Source organism: Pan troglodytes, chromosome 3 (assembly GCF_028858775.2).
Source record: "Pan troglodytes isolate AG18354 chromosome 3, NHGRI_mPanTro3-v2.0_pri, whole genome shotgun sequence".
NCBI classification, from domain to species: Eukaryota; Metazoa; Chordata; class Mammalia; order Primates; family Hominidae; genus Pan; species Pan troglodytes.
This window is the reverse complement of record NC_072401.2, coordinates 55,820,556-55,847,363: the sequence shown is the minus strand read 5'-3', so window position 1 is coordinate 55,847,363 and position 26,808 is coordinate 55,820,556. Positions and strand designations below refer to the sequence as shown.

General features: G+C 35.6%; 1 protein-coding gene and 1 long non-coding RNA gene across 7 annotated transcripts in view; one reads left to right on the top strand and one right to left on the bottom strand.

Annotated features, from left to right (window-relative positions):
* The window catches only part of MTHFD2L (methylenetetrahydrofolate dehydrogenase (NADP+ dependent) 2 like), a 154,625-nt gene that overhangs the window by 111,694 nt on the left and 16,123 nt on the right, over positions 1 to 26,808 (top strand). For 3 of the 6 annotated variants that reach the window (XM_016951591.4, XM_009447736.5, XM_024356116.3), the window contains one exon: positions 21,285 to 21,410. The exons of 1 other annotated variant lie outside the window; for it this stretch is intronic. In XM_016951591.4, coding sequence (XP_016807080.1) covers positions 21,285 to 21,410 — 126 coding nt within the window. Of the gene's footprint in view, positions 1 to 934; positions 1,033 to 21,284; positions 21,411 to 26,808 lie in introns of all 6 variants that reach the window. 2 more of the 6 variants (XR_010156568.1, XR_010156569.1) reach the window with 1 other exon arrangement.
* Positions 18,158 to 26,808, bottom strand: part of LOC107974290 (uncharacterized) — a 52,432-nt gene continuing 43,781 nt past the window's right edge. The window contains exon 3 of the long non-coding RNA XR_008547521.1: positions 18,158 to 18,643. This is a non-coding gene — a long non-coding RNA (uncharacterized LOC107974290). The remainder of the gene's footprint in view (positions 18,644 to 26,808) is intronic.

The window sequence follows — 26,808 nt, the reverse complement described above, 5'->3', positions numbered from 1 at the left end:
GCAAGAGTGGGCCACTCTATGTCTGTTTTACTCACCAATTCTCTTGGAGCCAGTTGGGGCCAGGAATGAGTCTTGGTGTTAGGCAACTTGATTGGGAGTTCCCAGTTTTCTACACTGTCAGCCCTCGGCTGTGAATCCTCCCTGTATCCACTCTCAATGCCTTCTTTCTGAAGATCTGTTTGGAGTATGCTGACCTACTTGATGGTCTTGTCTCTCTTGGTGCAAGAAGCTCTTCCTGTCTGTCTAGTCAGCCGCCTGGGCTCTCTGATCTCTAGGTTAAATATTAAAGCCTAGAAAATATTACCAAATTTGGCCCAAACAGTACAAAAGCTATTAAGGCACTCACTATAGAATGAATTAAAATAGTAAGCAGAATACTTTATGTTAACGACATAAATACTAGATAGTTTCAAGATCATTTCTATTGAGTCTTCAAACAATAAATCATTTGTGTCTTGTGAAGTGTGATTCATGAGAAGTGAAGAAGGAGGAGGAGGGGCAGAAACATTATTTCATTCAATTTATAAAACTACGATAGTCATATCAAAACAAGACAAGGACATCAGGAGAATTTAAAAACCTTTGTTCTAGTCTTATTACAAATATTAGCAAATTTAAACCATAGTGTATGAAAAGAATACAAAACAAGAATTCAAAATTTTAAAAATATTACTCATAACCTTCTATAAATGCAGAAAAAAGCAGTTATTAAAAGTGTATACCCATTTGTGTTTTTTTTAAAAAAAAACAACAAAAAAAATTAAAAATCTCATTTCAAGCTATCAATATTTGGTGCTTTAAAAAAATCTAATGAAGGGTATCAACTGAAAATAAATAGAAAAAAATATATATATACTCTGTTGTAAAACACTAGAATTATTCCCATTTATATAAAGGTGGGACAAAGATAACAACTATTACTTATATTTTCCAGCATTGTATTGTTGGTGTTCCTGGCTAATGCAACAAGTTGACAGACATGAGTTAGGAGACAAAGACTTCTAAGAGGAGACGAGGTGGTGTTCTTTGAAGGTATGATAGTTTATCCATAAAGCTCAAGATAATCAACTGATAAAATATTAGAACTAATGAGAAAGTTCAGCAAGGTTGCTGAATACAATAACAACGTAAATATAGGTAGTATCTACAGATATCAATAACATATAATTAGAAAATGTAATAGAAAATATATTCCACTCACAGTAGTAATAAAACTATAAAATTCATTGGAATAAAACTAAACAGAAACAAGAATATAGAAAGAACTTTTCAAATATATAATCAAAGGGAAAAGTCTGAGCAAGTAGAGCTCTAACCCATGTTTTTGCATGGGAGAATTTATTCACGTAAGAATGCTATTATTGCCAAATAAAGCAATAAATTCCATACCATCCAAAGGCTCATGATTTTGCACAGGAGTGGAAAGATTTATTCCACAAAAGCATTCTCTTATAAATAATGTGACCATATGTCATGATTTATTTGAAATAGTTCAAAATTATGCCTAGCAACTTGTAATTATTATTAGCATCCACATATTTATAAGAATAAAGATTAATTGGAAGAAAAAGCGTAAGAAGACTTTTTCCTTCTGCTTCTTAGCTTTCCCACTTGCAAGTTGTGTGAGCTTGCTACCTAAGTTATAAGTTACTCAAGCTCTCTGTTCCTCAGTTTCCTTACCTCCGAAGTAGGGATAATAACATCTACATCATATATTGTTCTAAGGTCAAATAGAGATAATACGTGTAAAGCACTTAGAATGCTGACTGACTCAACAAATGTTAATTATTATGAACAGAGTAGTATTTTATTCTGTCTCAAATCATATTATAAAGAACTGGTAATTAAAATTAAAGCATAGGCATAAGAAAAGACAAATATATTAATGGGGAAGGATGAAAAAAACAGAAACACACATTCGTATGTGTGAATCTATGTAAATAGGGTAGTGTCATTAAACGCTGGGGAAAAACTAAATACTTCAATCAATAGTATTAAAACATTTGACTTCCCATTTAGGAAAAAAATCTAGTTAAACTCCTACTCACCCCATACATACAAATCTATTTCAGACAAGATAAAGAACATAAATTAAAAACAACAAAAATAAAAATTATTGGAGAACTTAATAGAACTTGGTCATAAATTTAGAGCAGGTAGGATTTTCTTAGAAAAGATACACACAAATATACAGACAAATATGCGAGTAAAAATAAACAGAAAAGCTGGACATATATATATATAATTCCTAAAATCTATGGAACAAGTGTCTCTTAGAGTTAAAATTTTAGCATTTTATTGGGAGAAAATATTTGCATTATACATAACAAAGAATTAGTATGCAGCATATATAAATATGTTTTTAAAAATATGGTTGAAAATACAAAACCCTAACTTTTAAAAGAACAATTTATAGGAAAGGATATTTAAATGGCTAATACACATATAAAAATTGCTCAATGTCACTGATAATCAGACAATTGCAAATTAAAGCAAAACAAGACACTGTTTGCACACATCAGATTGGCAAAAAATGAAAAGCTTGATGATATCAAATGTTGGCAAGGATCCAGGGAAGCACATACTTGCATATGCTGCTGATGAAGTTATGGTTTATTATAGTCCCTCTAGAAGGTAATTTGACAATGTTATGAAATCTGAAAATGTGCACTTCATATGACCTAGAGATTCCATTATTTTTCCAGATATCTAAAAATACCTGACCTGTATATTCAGAAATGTGTATTACAGCTCGTTGGTAATAGTAAATAATTGAAAGCAGCTAAAACGTTCACCAATAGAGGAATAGAGTGTGTACTTATCTCTCAACTCACCAAGTTGTTTACATTAAATATGGACAGCTTTCTGTATGTCAGTTACACCTTAGTAGTTTCAAAATTTTAATCCAAATGTAATCCTATATATATGTGTATATATATGTATACATATATATGTATATTTATGTGTGTGTGTGTGCTGTCTTATTTCTACGTTCTCTATTCTGTTCCATTGGTCTGTGTGTCTGTTTTTGTACCAGTACCATGTTGTTTTGGTTAATGTAACCCTGTAAATATAATTTGAAGTCGGGTAGCATGATGCCTCCGGTTTTGTTCTTTTTGCTTAGGATTGCCTTGGCTATTTGAGCTCTTTTTTGGTTCCATATGAATTTTACAATTGTTCTCTCTAGTTCTGTGAAGAATGTCAACATTCTCAAATCTATAAATTGAATCTATAAATTGCTTTGGGCAGTATGGCCATTTTAATGATATTGATTCTTTCTATCCATGAACATGGAATGTTTTTCCATTTTTTTGTGTCATCTCTGATTTCTTTGAGCAATGGTGAGTAGTTCTCCTTATAGAGATCTTTCACCTCCCTAATTAGCTGTATTCTGAGGTATTATATTTTACTCTTTTTGTGGTAATTGTGAATGGGAGTTCATTCCTGATTTGGCTCTTGACTGGTGTTGTTATATAGGAATGCTAGTGATTTTTGCATATTAATTTTGTATTTTGAGACTTTGAGGAAGTTGTTTTTCAGCTTAATAAGCTTTCTGGCTGAGACTGTGGGGTTTTCTAAATATAGGATCATGTCATCTGCAAACAGGGATAGTTTGACTTCCTATTTAGATGCCTTTATTTCTTTCTCTTGCCTGCATAATTCAGTATATTAAAAGGGCAATGCATCATGACCAAATAAGGTTTATCCCAGAAATCTCAGATTAGTCTAACTTTGAAAATCTGTCCATGTAATTTACCATATTAGCAAACTAAAACAAACAAAAATAAAAATACCTTAATAATCTCAGAAATCACATTTGACAAGATCTATCATCCATTCCTGATAAAAAAAAAAATTATCAGCAAACTGGGAATAGAAGGGGACTTCCCAACCTGATGAAGAACATCTGTGAAAACCTTACAGTTTTCATACTTAATGGTGAAAGAATGAATGCTTCCCCCTAAGATCAGGAATAAAACAAAGATTTTCCTTCCCACCACATCTATCAGCATTGTATTGGCAGTCCTATTCTATACCATCAGGTAAAGAAAAGTAATATAATGTATACAGACTAGGAAGGAGGAAGCAAAACTGTCTTTGTTTTCAGACATGATTATCTATGTAGAAAATCTAATGTAATCTATGAAAAACCTACTAAAATTATAAATTAGCAAGCTTACAGAATATATGGTCAACATAATGACATAATTATGAATACCTATGTACTCAACCCCTCCAACCCAAGAACTAGACTATTCCAAGTAACTTACGTCTAGTGTGTGCTTCTCCCTTATTCGATTACCATGCTTTAAAAACATTTCAGTATTTCATATATATATTATATTTCATGGATGCATAATATAGATAAAGGAATGAGAAAAAATTAGAGTGTTAGAATATATATCCACTTAGTAAGAGATAAGAATGAGGATTAAGTTTGAGAGATGCTTTATCTATATCTGTTATTCTAATATTTTTAAGGGCAATGAATTTATAGTTCAATTGTTTTAATATTTTTAAGTACAAACTTAAAAAAAAAGACTTGAGGTAAATATTCCAAAGTGCTTATTATTGGTTGAGTTTCAGCAGCGTTAATATTAATGGATTTCTTTTTTTTTTTACTACTTTGTTATTTGTTTCTATACCTTAATATGTTATTTAATTTTCTAGAAACAAAAAGTAAATTGATTTATTTGGGATTATGAATGAGAAGTTCTTGTGTACAGTGATTTGAAGGAGTAATAAGAAACCTTCCATATTATCACATGTGGAGATATTAAGATCTATTGGAAAATAAATTCACTGTACATGTGTAACACATTTTAATTGATGAGTATATATCAATTTATAACCCGTATTTCAAGTATTTTAGTTATAACTGAGAGTAAGAACTTTTTTTTTTACTTCATGCTATTGCTGTGGAAGAAATCATGTCAAAACTCAGTGGCTTAAAACAATAGTCATCATTATTCTAACCCACACGTCTATGGTTTGGTGGGGGATTGACACACTAGGCTGAGCTCAGCTAATCTCAGATTGATTCATTCATTTGTTTGTAATTCAACTGGCTTATTTATGTGTCTGCAAGTCTGCCAGGGCTCTGCTCTAATGTGGGTTTGTGTGATGCACTGTAGCTGTTCCACACGTGTCTCATCCTTATCCAGAGACCAGCATACAGGCCCAGATATGACCTTCTCATGGCCATGGCAGAAATGGCAGAGGGTAAGTGGAAACGTGCAAGACCTCTTAATAATGTGTGAATAACTGTGGCATACTCTCAGTGTGGATTGGCTGTGATATTTTTGATGTGCCAGGCAATGTGCTACACACTTTATATACATTATTCATTTACTTCTCTATCCAGTCTTATAAAGGACTGCTATTATCGCAATTATACAGGGAAGGAAACAGGATTACATGGACACTTGTCCAAGGTTATTGAGTTATTAAGCTGGAAAACCTGAAATCTGAACTTGAGCCTTAGATTTTAGCCAAGGAACAAAGGTACCTAGACAAGCACTTAAAATTGCCATGGCTAATATTTTTGTCATGGATACTATTTTTGTCATGAATAATATTAAAATACATTGTATAATAGTACTTTGGTATATCATATGATTTGCTAAGCTTAATATTCTCTATATCAACATTTGTCCAGCAAGATTTCGAGAGCAATACTTTGTATGATGGGTGAAGAAGAAATGCAGTTTGCCTAATTTGCAGATGTGGAGACGTCATTACTTTTTTTCTTTTAACAAACAAAGCACCATTTAATTTTTCTTTCAAAGTGCTTTAAATATGTTGAAGTCAATTATTTATGTGTTAGATTCTGATATTTGTATATCTGATTTAATTTTTAGAACAGTTCAGTAATTTGGTAATCAATGATTCAGACCATTGTATCTGTACACATCCATTAAACACTCCTTTCTCAAACTTTATTGACTTTTTCATCACAACCTTTGAAAGTTACTGGAACATAGCAGAAACTCAAGCTTCATCTATGTGGACTCTTATGTTGTTCCAGAGGTTTCATATAAGTATCAAGACATGGTAGGGGCATTTAGTTTTCACTATTATGTTTCTAAACTCCCATCAAATGAGCTAGTCATCATCTGATTTGGTCCTTGTCCAACTGCCTACACATGCACTTGCAGAAGTGCCCCTTTTTGCCCAATTGCTTTAATCTCTCTATTACCCTGTCATCCTTAGGTACACAGGAAATGCTAAGACAGTGTCTAAGGCATCTGCTTTAGCCATCCTTCCATCTATTTAATTATTTGGGACCATACCACCTTTCCAACCACTACACAGGCTATAGGAAAAATATATTTTTGTTTTTGGATTTCCAAAACCAAAACTAGGGATTTTGCCAGTTCTCCAAGACACAGCCCAGGGAGCATTGACTAGCAACATCTCCCTGGGAACCTCTGAAGTCTAAGCTCTCACCACTTCTCCAACTCTCCTGACTTTTCGAACTCAACCCTTCCATTTTCTTGTTTGAGTCTCTGTTCTTCTAAAGCGCTAGACTTTTGAAATCTTGAAGCTAAGAAGTAAGGTCTCCACTTCTCTCCTGTCTATCACTTTTCTGAGTCAATCAGCACTGAATGCCTTAGCTGCTGCTAGAATGCTTAAAGGTTGTAGGAGAAGGGAAAATCTAAGACTGCATAAGAGGGGAATACTAGGGATTGTAAAAAAGTAATTTGTTTTCTAAATATCAGGCCTCATTTCTTTGTATTATCTAGACTATCTGGCCTTCAGGAGGTACATCGTTGAAAGAAAGAAATTGGACTAATTGGTTTTTCAAGTTGAGCTCTGGGGAACCTAAAGGGATTTGGCTGGTAGCAGAGCTCCCCTCTACCTCTTTTCAACTAATATACCTCTCCTTGCTTTGATCCTTTTACATACTGACCTTGGTAAACAATTTTCCTTTAAATAAATGTTTCTAAAATGTTTGAAACCCATTCCATTCGACTTTAATACTCTGTGAATAACATGGCAGTTGGTAATATAGACCCTTGCCTATTGTCCCTACTGGCCTGCAGTCTCTCCTCATTCCCCAAGTGCACGGGTGTCTGTTTGCAGGAAATACATTTCTTTTTTCTATTCTATTCTATTCTTTTCTTTTCTTTCTTTCTTTTTCTTTCTTTCTTTCTTTCTCTTTCTTTCTTCCTTTCTTTCTCCTTTCTTTCTTCCTTTCTCCTCTTTCTTTCTTTTTCTTTCTCCTCTTTCTTTCTTTCTCTTTCTTTCTTTCTTTCTTTTCTTTCTTTTCTTTCTTTCTTTTCTTTCTTTCTTCTTTCTTTGACAGCGTATCACTTTGTTGCCTAGGCTGGTGGCGCCATCATGGCTCACTGTAGCCTCAATCCACTGCCCACCCCTGCCCACCCTGGCTTAAGCAATCTTCCCACCTCACCCTCCCAAGTAGCTGGGACCACAGCCATGCACCACCATGTCCAGCTTTGTTTGTTTGCTTGTTTGTTTGTTGTTGTTTGTAGTGACAAGGTTTCCCTATGTTGCCCAGGCTGGTTTTGAACTCCTGGGCTCTGGCGATCCTCCCACCTTGGCCTCTTAAAGTGCTGGGATTACAGGTGCCCTCAGAGAATAAGGTTTGATTGATGGGAGGAAGAAAAGAGAAGCACACATTTGGACCCCACAGGTCCATTGACTTTGCAGAAATATGGTCCAAGGCAGAAGGTGATGGAACTACTTGAATGATCCTATGAATTTCTGAATATAAGAGGATTCCAAAGCCCTAGACGATCCAATATGGCACAGAGCAGAGCCCTACTGGCCCTGAGCTCTGTAAGGAACCTAGCACCATCCTGGTACCACAAGGAATAGAAGATTTGGGGGCATTCAGATATTGTCCTTGGCATGAATATTATTCTCATGACAGGCATCATAGGCATATCTGTTCAGATAGGAACCAAAGAAGCCAGAGAAAAGAAAAAGAACAGGAAATGTTCTGTGGTCACTGCCACTGACTCACTGGGTTGTAAACACTTTTTGAGGATTTCTAGAAATAACAGGAGGATACCTGGGAGAAGACACTGAGGTTTTTGTATTACTAATATAGGCTCTATTTATCTAGGATGCATTTAGCCATTATATTACTGTCTGCAAAGCAAATAATGCTGAAGAGTTTTTCTAATCTAGAAAGAAGCATACATTCACACAAATTCCACTCTAATTATTATCTTTATTTATGTAGTAGGACAATTTCCAGCTGAAGAAGTGATCCACCTGAGTAAGCATTTCCATGGTGTTCCTTTTATATCTGAGTTAGAGTTCTGGTTTTGTTCCCAGCCTTACCTCTGACTCATCATTGTGAAACCAAGAAATCATTTAGCCTCTCAGCACCTCAAAATCTTTCTTCTGTGAATGAGGATAATGGGTAAACCTTTTCTTGCTTCACTGAATTGTTGTGAAGTTTAATTAGATAATGTTTACACAGTCCTTTGAACTCTACTAATTAAAGTGATGTGTAAATATGGTGCTTCCTTTTATCAGGATGGCTTGACTGAGCCATTTCATGAAGAGTTACAGATGACTATGATAGGAGTATCCATAGGGAAGTGATTAATTTTTTTTAATTCATGTAAACTCAATTCTGAGATTATCAAATACACATATGAAAATATCCAGTTGCGGCTGTAATTAGTGAGAATAAGGATATAGCCTCCCACTAGCTGAAGAGCTAATGGTCACACCTTCACATTAGGGAAAGCTTAGCTCCTAGGGTGTAGACTAGTGCTCTGTTTGCTTTAGGTATTGCTATCATTTTTTTTCTATGTTACCTTTATTCGGTATATTTTTGCCTAGGCAACATTGGTGATTTATTTTATATTTGTCATATAATGAGTCACAAAATAGCATATTTACAATCCCTTGATGAGAAAGACATAAACTTTAAAGTAGTGTGAATCTATATAGATGATCCATTGGTTCATTTACTTATCAAAGAGATTTTCACCTGAAACAGAAAAATCTTAGATAAATCAGAAATCTTCTTACTAAGTTTCCCAAGGAGACTGTTTTACTCTAATATTATCATCTCAATTACTTTTGAAATTCTGCATTAGTAAGAAACCCTTTCTTTTGCCAGAAATAAGTTGATAAAAGGATTAATTAGCTTGGGGGGAAAAAACACAAGTTTTTCTCCATAAGCCTTCTTTGTGCGTTAGTGTATAATTATCTTTGTTAGATAGAATTTTCTAAATGATAATATTATAGGTATGTAACAATTCAATTTCGTATGCTACTGAATTACTCAGAATTTGGAGTTAATATAGTTTATTGGAAACTCAGATAACTAATATGGGAGTTTTGAAAACTACTAAATATCATAATGGGAGTTTACAGCAGGAAATGTTTCTATAAAATCTAGTAGCTTGTTTTTTATACTTGTAATGCATAATAAATACATTATATATAATAATAAATAATGTATAAATAATGTATGAATAAATTATGTCTACTTTTATTACCTATGTACTTCAGGGATATGTCTGCTGATGGACCAGCATAACATAAAAGCACTTTGAACTGTTTGAAACTTCAAATTCAGAGTCTGATTTTGTATCTTCTGAAATATATTTTCTGCCTTAAATCCTCACCAGTATGATATGAGAAGAATTACACAGAAATTTGAAATTATTTAGGTCCAGGCAGAAGACTTGTGAAAAGTGTGATAGTGCCTTAGTAAACTCTAAGGCATAATAGCAGAGGTGTATTGTTTGATATTTCCAGAAGAAGGCAGATAAGTATAGATTATTTTGATCCAAGGAGACACTAAAGAAAACAAAATACAGATCTAAAACTGTAAAACATGTAGCCTTAGGATGCACAAAGATAAAATAGAATTCAAATTTGCTACCATGGAGAATGAATATTCTACTTACGGACCTAAGGTCCTGAATGAATCTGTATCCCTACACAATGGGGTTTTTAGGTATTCTTTTTTTAAATAGAAAGATAAATGTTAGTTTTAGTCATTAGCTAGTGGTTTCCTTTTTGTCCAAAATTCATTTTATTTTTTTCTTTTTATTATTATTATTATTATTATACTTTAACTTCTAGAGTACATGTGCACAACGTGCAGGTTTGTTACATATGTATACATGTGGAATGTTGGTGTGCTGCACCCATTAACTCGTCATTTAACATTAGGTATATCTCATAATGTTTTCCCTCCCCCCTTCCCTCACCCCACAACAGGCCCCGGTGTGCGATGTTCCCCTTCCTGTGTCCAAGTGTTCTCATTGTTCAATTCCCACCTATGAGTGAGAACATGCAGTGTTTGGTTTTTTGTTCTTGCAACAGTTTGCTGAGAATGATGGTTTCCAGCTTCATCCATGTCCCTACAAAGGACATGAATTCATCATTTTTATGGCTGCATAGTATTCCATGGTGTATATGTGCCACATTTTCTTAATCCAGTCTATCATTAATGGACATTTGGGTTGGTACCAAGTCTTTGCTATTGTGAGTAGTGCCGCAATAAACATACATCTGCATGTGTCTTTATAGCAGCATGATTTATAATCCTTTGGGTATATACCCAGGAATGGGATGGCTGGGTCAAATGGTATTTCTAGTTCTAGATCCCTGAGGAATAGCCACACTGTCTTCCACAATGGTTGAACTAGTTTACAGTCCCACCAACAGTGTAAAAGTGTTCCTATTTCTCCACATCCTCTCCAGCACCTGTTGTTTCCTGACTTTTTAATGATTGCCATTCTAACTGGCATGAGATGGTATCTCATTGTGGTTTTGATTTGCATTTCTCTGAAGACCAGTGATGATGAGCATTTTTTCATGTGTCTGTTGGCTGCATAAATGTCTTCTTTTGAGAAGTGTCTGTTCATATCCTTCACCCACTTGTTGATGGGGTTGTTTGTTTTTTTCTTGTAAATTTGTTTGAGTTATTTGTAGATTCTGGATATTAGCCCTTTGTCAGATGAGTAGACTGCAAAAATATTCTCCCATTCTGTAGGTTGCCTGTTCACTCTGATGGTAGTTTCTTTTGCTGTGCAGAAGCTCTTTAGTTTAATTAGATTCCATTTGTCAGTTTGGCTTTTATTGCCATTGCTTTTGGTGTTTTAGACATGAAGTCCTTGCCCATGCCTATGCCTTGAATGGTATTACCTAGGTTTTCTTCTAGAGTTTTTATGGTTTTAGGTCTAATATTTAAGTCTTTAATCCATCTTGAATTAATTTTTGTATAAGGTGTAAGGAAGGGATCCAGTTTCAGCTTTCTACATATGGCTAGCCAGTTTTCCCAGCACCATTTATTAAATAGGGAATCCTTTCCCCATTTCTTGTTTTTGTCAGGTTTGTCAAAGATCTGATGGTTGTAGATGTGTGGTATTATTTCTGAGGGCTCTGTTCTGTTCCATTGGTCTATATCTCTATTTTGGTACCAGTACCATGCTGTTTTGGTTACTGTAGCCTTGTAGTATAGTTTGAAGTCAGGTAGCATGATGCCTCCAGCTTGTTCTTTTGGCTTAGGATTGTCTTGGCAGTGCGGGCTCTTTTTTGGTTCCATATGAACTTTAAAGTAGTTTTTTCCAATTCTGTGAAGAAAGTCATTGGTAGCTTGATGGGGATGGCATTGAATCTATAAATTACCTTGGGCAGTATGGCCATTTTCACAATATTGATTCTTCCTATCCATGAGCATGGAATGTTCTTTCATTTGTTTGTATCCTCTTTTATTTCATTGAGCAGTGGTTTGTAGTTCTCCTTGAAGAGGTCTTTCACATCCCTTGTAAGTTGGATTTCTAGGTATTTTATTCTCTTTGAAGTATAGCTAGTAGTTTTAAGAGGGTATTATGTAAGTTCAGATAGAGGTCAGTCTGAAGCTGGATAGATGTAGCCCCAATAATGTTGATGATAATACCAAAGTTTTACCCACAAAAATTCTGGCATCGCTTTGATATCTTCAATTTGGGCTTGATTTGGATACAAAGGTATTGGTAAGTCTACGTCGCTATCGAAACTAGCTATGAATAGGGCATCCTAAGGGATTTTAAGAAAGAGATAAATCAGGACATCATTTAATCTGGCAACTCCCCTTTCAGAGTATCAAATTAACAGGTGTGGGATCACGGAGGAGGAAAGACTGTATTTCTGTTCTAAGCCTGGACATAAGGAATGTTTAGGAGTTATTGGAAATGCCCACCACCTGCATAGTATGTTTATTCCAAGGGGACTGTTGAATAAGAATAGAAGAGTTTAAGGCTAATATGGTCATACCTATATCAATCAAAAGGTTGTTCTTTTAACATTATAAGAAATTTCTCCTTGTGAATTTAAGGGTAAAATGAGAAACTGGGCATTTGATTTCCTTTAAAGCACTTCCATTTTTACATCCTTCATTTTTTCCCTTTATTTTTAATATATTAACTTTTTTGTCAGTGTTCTTTCTGTTTACAGTATCTGCAACTGGCTTTACCGAGTAACTCCCTGTTCAGGGAGTGTTTAATGATTGGTAATACCGGATTGTTTTATCTGTAGGGGCCTGAATTTGATTTAAGACTTATTTGATTTTTGTGCCAAGTCCCTTTCAAAATGTTCAACAGGGTGCTAGAGGTCTGGCAATAGACTGTTTCCCGTTTCTGCTTTTTCTTGTGTTTTAACTCTTTTATTTCTGGCTTAAGGTCATTCACAAGAAAATGAGCAGAAAGTGAGGCTTCATCTGAATCAGTGTTTACTTCTGAATTCTGTCAAAAGGTGTCAAATAACCTATCCTTGAACTCCCTAATGAACTGATTCTTTCTTTGCTTATAGGACTGAATCAGAGTCCAATCTATGTTCACAGGAATGATTTGGGGGATAGCTTCCAAAAGACATTCAAAATCTACAGCTTGCAAAATCCCTCTGATTTCTTATGCAATTAGGAATCTTTGTATTATGCCTTTTTATCCAGTTCTTTTGTATCTGGGCATATGAAGTAATAGATATCGATTTGAGGAGTATGGGTTTTACATTCCTAAAACTATTCCTGATGTCTCTGCAAATTTTATCGTGGTGAGGCTTTGGGTACATTTTAATAATGGCTTTTAGCTCAGAATGAGATGAAGTCTTAAAATTAACAATAAGAGTTTTTTTCTGTTCTGACAGGGGCTTAACTTTATAAAATAATGCACTTTAGGAGTTTCTGGACAGCCAGAAGAAAGGGGGAACAAGTCAGAAGGAGATGGAGAAACACTCTGGGAGAAGAAGAATAATAGGATAAAGGCCATTAAGTTTGTGTTGAAGTTTGAAGGAATCTAAAAGAGATTAAGTATTTCACTTTTATTTTTTTGCCTCAACAAAGGAATCTTTTAAGGGAATCATTTTGAAGTCTGAATAATTTTGAATACTTCCTCAAACACATTAACAATGCAGATCATTGGATGTTTGAAGTTTTATTCCTTTATGTTCTAAGGCACCTCTCAAATGTACACTTTTGTTCATATCAAAACGCCTTGAAAATGTCTATTATAATTCTAAATTATCTTTAGTGAAACTAAGCCATTTAGAAAGATAATAAATATAAGAATTTGTGTTATGGTACAAATACATGTACAAAGAAAGAGTCTGTCAGAGGGGGAATGGTCTTCGGTTTAAACTGAGCCAAGTCCAGCAGAGTCTAGGAACCATCAGGTGAAAGTACTGCTGTGTACCTCCTGCCTCAGCCCCCCATGGCCTGATGGCTGGGCCTTCTCCAGGTGCAAACCTCACACGTGCAGTTTTCACAGATAGTAAGGTTTGGAGAGATTTCACGAGACAGACTGGGAAAAGCACTCATAAGATTTTGGTAAGTGGCCTCAGGCAAAATTTTTCCAGAGTTTTCCATAGTTCAGAGGAACTTTCTGAATTTCTCAGTCCTCAAGAACAGTTTGATTTTTTTTTTCTTTTTTCAAGTAGAGATGGGGTTTCACCATGTTGGCCAGGCTGGTCTCAAACTCCTGACCTCAAGTGATACACCTCCTTCAGCCTCCCAAAGTGCTGGGATTACAGGCATAAGCCACTATACCCAGCCTGTCAAAATCAGTTTGAGGATGGATTTATCTGGTTTACACCCATTCCCTTTCTGTGAACTTTGCTTTCATAGAGATACAAAAAAATGATAGGGATAGAGATATATAGTGTAGTTAATAATAAAACTGATTTCTACCAAGGATAAAAGTTATTCAAATCTGGTCAATCAGAGGATTCCTTAAAAAGGGCTTCTTATTCATAGAAGACAAAATAAATGCAGTTCATGGGGAACTTTAAATAACAAAATGTATAAGAGGTCAGACTCAATGTGAGCCATACCTCATCATAACAGTAGGAGAGACCAACAACTCCTTATCCTAGCAGGAAGTTCAAAATGCCACAAGGCACTCCTGCTTTTTGACTCAAGTCTTGGATCATTTACAACAGAAGTTCTTGACTAGATCTTTGTGGATCTTTAAGATTATTGAATGCTGGTTCCCCAAAAAAATCACCGAAACAATTCAATGATATGACAAATCTTAGTTTATGGTTACTGTAGCATGGGTGAGAACTGCATTGACAGAGCCTTAGTAGCAGTGGTATGCTGAAGCTTGCTCCACCAGCCTGTGAGATTGATTCTGAGCATCTCTTCCGCAATCCATGTTCAGTGAGGTCACATTCGTAGCTTGAAGTCAGCCATGGTAGGACTATTTATGTTGTAGAAATCATCAAATTCTACACATCAGAGATAGTTTTTCTCCTGGAGAGCCAGTTAAACTTAGTAACATGTTAGGGTGTGGGGGCAAAGTTGAAATATTTATAAGATGTTAGAGTTTGTTTCAAAGCAAGTCTTTATTTTTTAATTTTTCTACTTTAAGTTCCAGGATACATGTGCAGAATGTGCAGGTTTATTACATAGGTATCCGTATGCCATGGTGGTTTGCTGCACCTATCAACGCATCACCTAGGTTTTAAGCCCTGCATAGGTTAGCTATTTGTCCTGATGCTCACCCCACCCCCAACAGGCCCCAATGTCTGTTGTTGCCTTTCCTGTGTCCATGTGTTCTCATTGTTCAACTCCCACTTATGAATGAGAACATGCGGTGTTTGGTTTTCTGTTCCTGTGCTAGTTTGCTGAGGATGATGGCTTCCAGCTTCATCCATGTCCCTGCAAAGGACATGATCTCGTTCCCTTTTGTGGCTGCATAGTATTCCACAGTGTATATTTACCACATTTTCTTTATCCAGTCCATCATTGATGGGCATTTGAGTTGGTTCCAAGTCTTTGTTATTGTAAATAGTGCTGCGATAAATATATGTGTGCATGTGTCTTTATGATAGAATGATTTATAATCCCTTGGATATATACCCAGTAATGGGATTGCTGGGTCAAATGGTATTTCTGATTTTAGATCCTTGAGGAATCACCACACTGTCTTCCACAATGGTTGAACTAATTTATATTCCCACTAATAATATAAAAGGGTTCCTATTTCTCCACTGCCTCACCAGCATGTTACTTCTTGGCTTTTTAGTAATTGCCTTTCTGACTGGTGTGAGATGGTATCTCATTCTGCTTTTGATTTGCGTTTCTCTAATGATCAGTGATGTTGAGCTTTTTTTTTATGTGTATGTTGGCCACATAAATGTCTTCTTTTGAGGAGCACCTGTTCATATCCTTTGCCCACTTTTTGATGGGGTTGTTTGTTCTTTTCTTGTAAATTTTTTAAAATTCCTTGTAAATTCTGGATATTAGACCTTTGTCATATGGTAGATTGCAAAATTTTTCTCCTATTCTGTATGTTGCCTGTTCACTCTGATGATAGCTTCTTTTGCTGTGCAGAAGCACTTTAGTTTATTTACATCCCATTTGTCGATTTTAGCTTTTGTTGCAATTGCTTTTGGTGATTTCATTATAAGTCTTTGTCCATGCCTATGTCCTGAGTGGTATTGCAAAGCAAGTCTTTTAACATGCCTTATGGAAGCTTGCTTAGAATTGGATGATTATAATATGAAAGTTTAGGATTGGTGGATACAAAGAGAGGGTTTTGAAGCAAGGGTTTCAAAACATTCTACAGAATCATCTGTTTGATGCTACCTACTGAAACATCAAAAGATTTGATATTCATTAAATGAGTTTTTCTTAAGTTCCTGCGACAAAATCACTTTCATCTTTCATCTTTCTGAGCAAGAGTTTCCTTGAGTAAGAAAGTTATGTAGATGAGGACAGCTGAATAATAAAATAATGTTAATATTACAGCTTTTAATATATAAGCTATGTGAGCATAGATGGTTTTGGTTCTCACATATAACGCTTGAGCCCTCAAATTATGTATAAAAATTAAGGATTGGTTCTATGGAATTATGATAGCAACAACAGAAAAAGTAAAGCTCATAGGAATAATTCACTTGAAATCATTCATTTTCAACTCTAACAAAAAGAAAAATATCCGGATTGTGCATCCTAATGGTATATGTCTTTTATTTATCTAATATTTAAATCGATTTTGATTCTGTTTTATCCAATGACAAGAATTTATATTGCATTTGTATACTTGGGGAATTAAACACATCAAGTCTAAGAACTTTCTTTCCAATATCTATAAAAATACACTGATTGAGCAACTATATGCTTCCGATCATTTGCCTCTACGAGACAGCAATGTAAGTAGACTACTTAGTGTATTTAACATAACTAAAATAGAGATTTTGTATGTCTGTCATAATTCCAACCATTAAATATAATTTATATAATTATCTTCTTAAGTAGAATGAATGATAGAGTCAAAGGTCAACACAACTTCAGAAATGAATTACTTGGGAAAAGAAAGAGGAGTTTTTTTTTAGTTCGAAAGGACAAAGGAGAATGTTTAAATCATAGAATTGAAAGGCATAACGAATACAGAAGTTTGTAAGTCTGGCAGAAGCTTAGAGAAGACCTAGATGCTTCTGCAGTCCAAACACCATGAGGACAGCATGGAGGAGCAAAATGGGTCCCAGTACCTCTATCGCTTGCATAAGAATGGTGAGACAGAACACTCACACAAATCAGCCAAAGCAGATTTTTTTTTTCACAGATATGCAGCAAGAATAAACAGAAGCCTAGAATCCTTGGTGAGCCAGCTTCCCAAGGCTCAGGAAACTGCCGAGGGCGAATGGGGTCTTATCTGTGCTTGCCCCATTGTGACACAGCTGAGGGAACTCAATACACCCTAGATACCACTTGAATTGCTGAGCTGAAGCACTGAGGAACATCCCGTTCTAAGAGGGAGGAGGACATAGCCTAGGTTGTACCCAACACTTTCTCTTTATCTCAAGATGCCCCATTGTAGTTACTAGGATGCCCCATTCTAGAACTAGAATGGGATAAACAGAAAGTCACTTTTAAGTGGCAGGGGAAAGAGCTGGGGCAGCCAAGGTCATCTGGGGATTTGTCCTCCTCCAACTAACCTTCCCAGTTCAATCCCTTCTTTATTTTGAATATTGCTAATAAGGAATAAGGACAATATACAGTTTCTCTTTGTGGTATATTATATTATCCTTAGAATATTCTTTATACTGAGCTAAAAGATACTCCCTCCCTTTGTGTTTTTTCCTTTCTTCTCTCCAAAACCATATAGAGTAAAATCTTCCTGATTTGCAGTTTAACATATTGAAGAAACTACTATAGTTATTGGGGTTTTCTCGTTTTGTTTTTAGGTGTATGCATTTGTTTGTTTGTTTGTTTGTTTCTGAGATAGGTAGCCTAAGTTCATTTAACCATTCCTCTAGTGCAGAGGGTTTCACTGTGTGGTCAGTGCACTGTTGATGGTCTGTGACTATTTCTTACCCTCTGCACATATGTTATAGGTCTGCAAGAAGATAGGGAGCTTGCACCAAACTATAAATCAACACACCACTTATTTCACTGAAAAATTCTTGCTACAAAAAAAAAATAAAGTTAGCTGAATTAAACTGTGTTTATTGAGATAGTTGCTTTATGTTGTAGCACAAGATTTTATCTTATTGCAGATCACTAATAAGGAATTGAACCAGCTAGTTTGATAGCAAGTGATAAGAATTTGACATGATTTCTAGACTGATTCTAACCATTCTTCCCTAGACCAGCCTCCGAAGTACAACCAACTATTCCAGAGAGTTTGCTAAAAATATATTGGAAAATATTACATCCTTGTATCTGGAGACCATCTTAGTTTTGTATTGAGTTTTTAATCAAGTAGAGCACTTCATGAGAATTATACATTTGTTCCCATTCAGATTCTTCTTGATACTTACAATCCGTCATTCCAAAATTACAACCCAGTAACCATTCTGTCCAATTTGATGTCATTTGCAAATATGGGCTATGTAGCTACTGGTATGTTAAAAAACAAAACAAACAACTACCTTTAAAAAAAATTTTTCCTGAGTCCATGGTTCAGCTGATCAGTTATTGTGACCTTGACTCACTCATTTCTGATGATCTTTCTGGGGCCCGATCAAGCATCTGCCATCACTGGTTGTTGGCAGGGGGCTGATCAGTCTATTATGGCCTCAGCTAAAGTGACTCAGCTTTCCTCTATGGTTCTTGTATCCTTCAGTAGGCTAGCTTGGGCTTGTTTTCATGGCCATGACGTGGTTCCAAGAGAGATAAGAAGCACACAAGACCTTTGTAAGGATCAGTCCCACCGCTGGCCTAGAGTAAAGCAGAAAAAAGGTGAAAATGCATCTGGAGGAGAACAAAGATAAAACCATCACAATGCCAATGTGTTCTTCCAAATTATTTATTATAATTTGAACATGGTATTGACAAATGCTTTTCACAGAAGACCTCAATAGACCTTACAAATGCATTGATCAACAGTTTTGTAATATGTTATTTAGCTACCTATGACTCTACCAATAGATGCTTTCATCTAACCTACATTTTTCCATTCATAAGAGTTCAGTGAAAAGTTTTCTAAAATTTGATGCTGTAATTAAGAAATTACCTATCGTTTTCTGAACACAAATGACCATCACTGTATTATTTATAATAGCAAAATATTAGAAACACTGCAGGAATGAATACATTTTTATGGTAATCCATACAATTAATTAGTTCATATGGCTCCTAATTTTCAAATGAAATGGGAAAATGCTCACATTTTAATTTAATGACAGAGTGGTAAGATACATAGTGAGACACAACATTAAGGAAATACAGGTTTCATATTTTATATTTAATATATAAATATTTTGAAATCCTAGAAAGGAATACACTAAAAATACTAATACTTATTTTCTTTGGATAGTAAGATAACAGTGATTTTTATTTTCATGTTAAATTTTTATATATTTTCCAAATTTTCTACAGTGGATATATAAAGCATCATTATCCAAAACAGACAAATATTTAAAGTTTTTTTCCATTTTGTAATTTTCCTGGGAATTAAAATCAAGCTCACACTTTCCTCTATTTTGAAAATTTTGCCATTTGTTCATTGCCATTTAATATTCTCTGAGATGTTATAATAATCAGAGGGAGATTGGGATCTTTGCCATTAGCATAGTAGCTGGACTGTAATAACTATTTTATGAATATTTTTATCTTGAACTTTTTTCTGCAGCTATACTCAACATATGTCTTCTTTTTCTATTGGATGCCAAGAAGAAACAGGATTTTATGACTATCTGGAGCAATGCATAGTACCTATGTCAGAACCAATAAAAAAGATAAGTTCTATATCACAGGATAGGAAAGCAAGGGAAAAATATATCTCAAACACTGGTGACTCTTCCGTTACATCATTATGAGACTAAGGAAGCTATCCTACAGCTATATCTATGTTGACACTGACCATTTGTTTATAGCCTTTAAACTCTTGCTAGCAGTAAAAATCATGTTACAAGGTGACATTTAAGCCACCCGTAATGCTTAAATGGATAGTACAGGTGCTAGAATGTCTCTAACAATGCAGTGGGTAGGCTTTTCCTGCAGGAGATCTAGAATACGAATGTGAGAACATCACCTACTGACACCATGTCCACTAGAAGCATTGTGATAGAATAATAAAGATGATCACAGAGTCTTTGATTCTCCTCCCATTGAGAAGTGGAGTCTCTGTTCCTCCTCCTGATCTGAGTGGACTGTGTTACTTCTTGACCAATAGTATATGACAGAAGTGACATTATGCTGGTTTCCCAGTCCAAGCATTAAGAGGCTGGTAACTAATACTTCTTGTCTCCTGGAACACTCACTCTTGGAAGCCAGCTGCCAAGCTGTGAGAAACCAAGCCCCATGAAGAGTTCATGCATATGTGTTCCAGTTGACAGCCTTAGCTATGCTCCCAGCCAATCACAAGCATCCACTGCAACCATGTGAGTGAGTCCTTTTAGCCTGGTCATGTCTTTAGATGACTCTAGCTTCAGACACTATCTGACTCCAATTACATGAAAGATCCTAAGCCAGATGCATCCAGATGAACTCAGTCAACCCACAGAACCATAAGACATAATAATAAATTGTTGCTTTAATCTATTAAATTTGTGATTGGATTGTTCAATGTTTTTTTTTAAAAAAACTGGAACATTAACCATTGTTAGCTGGTACTGTTGTATTTGAAACAAAATTTGAAAATAATTGCAGGAAATAGATGGTTGCATAAGATCTCTGTATAATGTTGCATAAGACCAATAGTGAGGAGAGCTTACTATACATGACACCTTTCAGAATCATATACGGACATCGTGATTCAAAGAAACCAAGAAAAAATAAAAAGAAAGCTCAAGGTAGCACTTAGCACTGCACATTTGGAGTTGATGAGATGCCATTATGAGTATGGCACTTTACTGTTTATGACAACCCTGGGGAATATGAATTATTATTATCTTCATTCTTTCTTTCCCCCTCCCTTCCTTTCTATCTCTCTCCCTTCCTCCCTCCCTTCCTCCCTTTTTTCTTTCCCTCCTTCCGATTTCCAAGTTGCTTTCACTGTGCTCCACTCCACCACACCTCAGCAGGAGCCTGTCTCATGTCCGCAATCTCCCCATGCCATTCATAGTATGTGACATACAAAAGGATGCTGCTCAAGCAGGTATCCCTGTGATGTCAGGTGAGCCATCTCTGAAGTGAGAGGCTAGCTCCTGCAGGATTTCATCCTCAGAAGTCCTTATGTGCTGCCTTAATCATCTTTGTTCTTCTCTCGGATCAGAAATCATCAATGGCGTGTTTTTTAAGGAACAATGTATTACACATACATATGTGTGTGTGTGTGTGTGTGTATTTTTAAAGCCTACCAAAACAGATATGTACACCTTTGTTATGCTGAAGGACAAACAACTCTTTTTGTTTTCAGGTATTCCAAAGTTGATTACGTCTGATATGGTTAAAGAAGGTGCTGCTGTAATTGATGTGGGTATCAACTATGTCCACGATCCAGTGACAGGAAAGACAAAATTAGTTGGAGATGTGGACTTTGAAGGTAATAAACCAATATCTTTTAATAGGTGAAGAAGATTAAAAAATTCCACCTTACATATTTTAAAAATAGAGAAGTTTCATTTATGGAGGAATTATTAACTTATTAATCATCACCTCTTTCTTCTGAGGGAAAAGATTTTAATCAGACTTAAATATTTACTTTCTCCCTCCCTCTCTCTTTCCCTCCCTTTCATCCTTCCTTTCTTCCTTTTCTCCCTCTCTTCTAATTGTTTCATTAATATTTGGTTTAGGGATCAAATTTCTTGTAGTACAGTTTTTATTGATAGAATACAGCTGGCCTTTTATAGACCTGGGCATAGTTTTGAATTCTGGGAGTTGACATCTTACTCTACGCTTAGTCAAATATGCTCTATGCTCAGCCATTCACTCTTAGAGCCAGAAGGCACCTTAGGGTGTGTCTGCCAACCCTAACTACATTTCAGATCTAGGTAGTTATCTAGATAGTTGAAGTCAGTGTTTTTCACTTGTGTTTTAGAGAGAATAAAGAAAAGGAACTAAGCTAAAGTTTTTGTGGTCAATGAAAGATACAAGGCAACAAATATGTAGTAGTAAAAAAAAAAATTCTAACCCAGTCTTCTCTTTACAAAAGGGGAAACTGGGCCCCAGTACTTCTAGATGCCTGACCTTCTAATCTGAATTTACTTCCGTCATCTTTGTCATATATTTACCTGCATTCAGATTTTCAGTGTGCCTAGGAGTCTTAGATGTCTATGAAGGCATGAATATAGTAAAGTTAAGTGGTGACATTTTTATGTTAGAAATATTTTTTGTATAAGAGTGATTATTCTGGCCAAAAAATACAGTGCCACATCAAGAACTTTGTTAGTTATAGGTGTGTCCTTCTTACAGAGAAACTGAAAAGAATAGGTGATGCCATTTTAAAAATAATTTAGATTTTGATTTTTCACTTAGAACCTGGTCATCAGGTGATGGTTTACCCAAGTTCTAGCATATTGTTGAATAAAATAGAAAATGCAGATAGTTAGAAGTGTCCTAGGGTACTGGCCCTATATATGTGAGATTTTAAGATACATCAGGGACCAGATCCAAGTAAGCCATTTGAGCCTAAAAGAAAAAGAAAACCATAAGGACACATATGTGCAACAATGCGTTCTAGAGACAAAATGGTGTAAATAAGAGCAAAGTACAGATGTACCTTACCAAAGAAAACACTGCTGCCCTCATTGACTCTAATACATAGGGTCTCTGACATGGTTGGAACTCTATTCTAGCAAGGATGGCTCTTGACATGAACATGTCTATCTGTATGTATATACATATGTCTGTGTGTGTGTTGTGTACATGCTGAAATCACTAGGGAATGACCTCATTTATTTATTTAATCTTCCATGTTCAATCACTTAGGCCAGATATGAGTAACTTATTTGAATTTCTCAACTTGAAAGAGTAAAGTGCATTTTATTTTAAAACCTGGCCTTACTTATTTTCTTTACTGTCATTCTGTTTCTTGATAACATTATAGTTATGCATTCATTGCAAAATTACCACATTTGTGATGCACCCAGATGGCATTGACAACATGAGATAACCAGCTTGAGGCAAGAAAAGCAGGGATGTTTGCAGTTCACAGCCTTGACTGCCGGTAAGGCAAGCTTACCCAGCAGTTCAGTCCAGTGCATTTTACAAGACTCTTCTCTCATAGAGTATTTTTTTGGTCTCATGTCACTTCCATGCTTTCTTCTTTTTTAAGTAAGAATGTTTTTTACTGAAAGTAAAAAGTATTCTGAAAGCAATTTTTACATGAGCATTTTTGGTGGGTGTATATGCTTAGGAGCACATATACTCACTTCATGTCACATGAAGTCTAACTTGTTAATGACTATTAAATCAAATTGTAGTTCTGTGTATCTAAGTATATATAAAAATTTTAAAAGGAGATGGAAAAGAGACAAAGATATGAGATGAACAGGGCTGGGAGACCTAGCCTGTTGCCCTATAGCTTTGCCACCTCACTAGCTGTCAGTGTTATCAGTTAAACGATAGCAATTATATTAGTGGCTCCATTCAGCTGTACTGTTTGGCGTATCTTGGACATCCAACAGAGCATTACCAAACGATCGTGTAAAAGCACAGAAACTTTCACCTGGAAGGTCGAGCTTTTCTAATCCTCTCATAAAAGACACCCATATGATTAGTTGTATCTAGCTTGCCAGCCTGCTGGTTCATGGAGCAAGAGTACTAATGAGGACCTGGACTTGGTAAAGAAGGCCTTGCCAGTGAGGCCATGACTCAGCCACCCATAGGAGCAGGCAAGTGATAGGTTTTGACATGTTGCTCTTCAAGTTGTTCATCAGGACTTAACCTGAGGTGAGGGATGATCCCCCAACTGAGAGGGAGGAACTTTAAGATCGGTTATGCCACAAAACTCGTAAGTAACATTTGGCTTCAAATTGCCACAGGGAAAGTGTGGTGGCTGCTTTGTGAGTATCGGTGAAAAGTTTCACTATAACTATAGCCAAGATAAACAAAACAGATGTAGATAAAATCAATCGTTGAAGTAAATCGTCCTTGCAGAAATCTTTGTTTCATTAGTAAAGAAAACTGGGTGACCCAGTTAAAAGTAGGTAACATTGATGGGAATGAATTATCCACATAAATAAACAAAATGGCTGTGACAGAAAGGATGACAATGTCCCAGAGGATGTAAAAAACTTCACATTAAAGGAATCTGCAGTGATATTTCATGCCATTCAAAGGGCAAAGGATAAAATGTTGGAAGCTGATTCATACTTAGAAAGGAATCTGCCAGTTCACCAAGGCATAGAAAAGATGCTTGCTCCTTCTAACTGGTGTGAGATGGTATCTCATTGTGGTTTTGATTTGCATTTCTCTGATGGCCAGTGATGATGAGCATTTATTCATGTGTCTTTTGGCTGCATAAATGTCTTCTTTTGAGAAGTGTCCGTTCATATCCTTCGCCCACTTGTTGATGGGGTTGTTTGTTTTTTTTCTTGTAAATTTGTTTGAGTTATTTGTAGATTCTGGATATTAGCCCTTTATCATATAAGTAGATTGCAAAAATTTTCTCCTGTTCTGTACGTTGCCTGTTCACTCTGATGGGAGTTTCTTTTGCTGTGCAGAAGCTCTAAAAATCAGGAAACAACAGGTGCTGGAGAGGATATGGAGAAATAGGAACACTTTTACACAGTGGGACTGTAAACTAGTTCAACCATTGTGGAAGTCAGTGTGGCGATTCCTCAGGGATCTAGAACTAGAAATACCAATTGACCCAGCCATGCCATTGCTGGGTATATACCCAAAGGATTATAAATCATGCTGCTATAAAGACACATGCACACGTATGTTTATTTCAGTACTATTCACAATAGCAAAGACTTGGAACCAACCCAAATGTCCATCAGTATTAGACTGGATTAAGAAAATGTGGCACATATACACCATTGAATACTATGCAGCCATAAAAAAGGATGACTTCATGTCCTTTGTAGAGACATGGATGAATCTGGAAACCATCATTCTCAGCAAACTATCGCAAGGACAAAAAACCAAACACCGCATGTTCTCATTCATAGGTGGGAACTGAACAATGAGAACACTTGGAGACAGGAAGGGAAACATCACACACTGGGGCCTGTTGTGGGGTGGGGGGATGGGGGAGGGATAGCATTACGAGATATACCTACTGTAAATGACGAGTTAATGGGTGCAGCACACCCACATGGCACATGTATACATATGTAACAAACCTGCACATTGTGCACATGTACCCTAAAACTTAAAGTGTAATTAAAAAAAAGACTTAAAAAAAGATGTTTGCTCCTAATCATCAGTTGTATGACCAAAAGAAGGCAAGCACCATTCAAACTATGCTTTGCAAAATGTTTACAGAGAAATAAAACACTTCAGTTCTCAATGTTTCCAACATTTTAAATTGCATTCGTTTTTTTAAATATTAGTTTAATTTTGCTAGTAGTAGTAGTTTTACTACTAGTAAATAGTAATATTTGTTTTACTATTATCAGTAATATTAATTTTACTACTATTTTTAATCCCCTATACATTTATAGACCACAGTAAGAGAACTTTTAATGTTTTGACAAAAAATCTTTAAAGGTCACTAAACAAATATAATTTCTCCCATTGACTATTAAAATTGCTTTGCACTGTTTCAGCAGTCATCTTTGTGGTCTTACACTACTGTGAAAACTGAGCACTGCTTGTATTTTTCTCTGTGTCTAATTAAATCTCACGAAATTAGTGATCATATAGTTCAAATTCATATCCAATGCCATAATCACTTCTACATGATGATTCAGTTGTTTGGTTACAGTTTCTTACTGTTACTATTACTGTCTAGGTAGGTTGTTCACTGTGGAAGGTAATGTTTGCTAAGCACCTTGCCAACCATTATGTTCTTTTCCTCAACATACATCCAAGTTAGGCCTTTCCTGCAATGCCATGCCTCTCTGGATGTTTTGGGAAATAAATAGGACCTTAAAGTTGTTACTAAATTGAAGTGCTATTTTGTTTTGTATTGATTTCCAGTTACAGAACTTGACAGTTCATCAATATGTCCAGCTTCTGACAAATGCTTAACATTCCTCTTCTATTACTTGAACATACTTCCTCCCTCCTAACTTATGTCATTAAAAGAAGAAAGAGTATTTAAAAGCATCTGTGATAACATTATTTTGCATGTCTAAGAATTATTTTTCATTACTAATAATCATGCAGCGAATAATTATTCATTTATAAGTTTATGTTTGCTATATAGATTATTACTTTTTTACACTTAGGTATACCTACTTTCACAGGCAATTTTTTTAAACCATTTTCTATTGTAGCTTAGAAATAAACTTCATACATTTCTGACAAAGAAGGCTTTATTCTCAAAAGATAGAAATGAGATTATGTGCCATGAGTAGTAAATAGCTTCTTATGAATAACACATCGGAAAACCGTATGTAGTCCTAGACTCAAAAACTCTTAATTATACTGTTCTTAATTCATCAAATGGATTTGATCAGCTAAACAGTCTAATTAATGACTTCCATGCTGTTAATTCAATTAACCATGCTCTTATGGGTGAATTATTGGGCCTCATTTACTTCTCATAGCTAACGCAAAGACATTTCTCTACCCTTTTGAAGCTTTAGTAGCTTTGCTTCAATTTTATGATGCTTCCTGCAGGGATTGAGGTGGAATAAGAACTGGAGTGTCTATTCCCTGTTGCCTGCCATCTCTCCTCCCTGTATTCCAACTCTGACAATGCCTTTCCACTTATTGGTTTATACTAAAACAAGGAATGAAACAGACAGGAAAGAATTGGTGTTGTAAAGAAATCAAAGAGACAGGAAAGAGAAATGATGTGTAGGCATTTTTGTTAAAATAAAAAT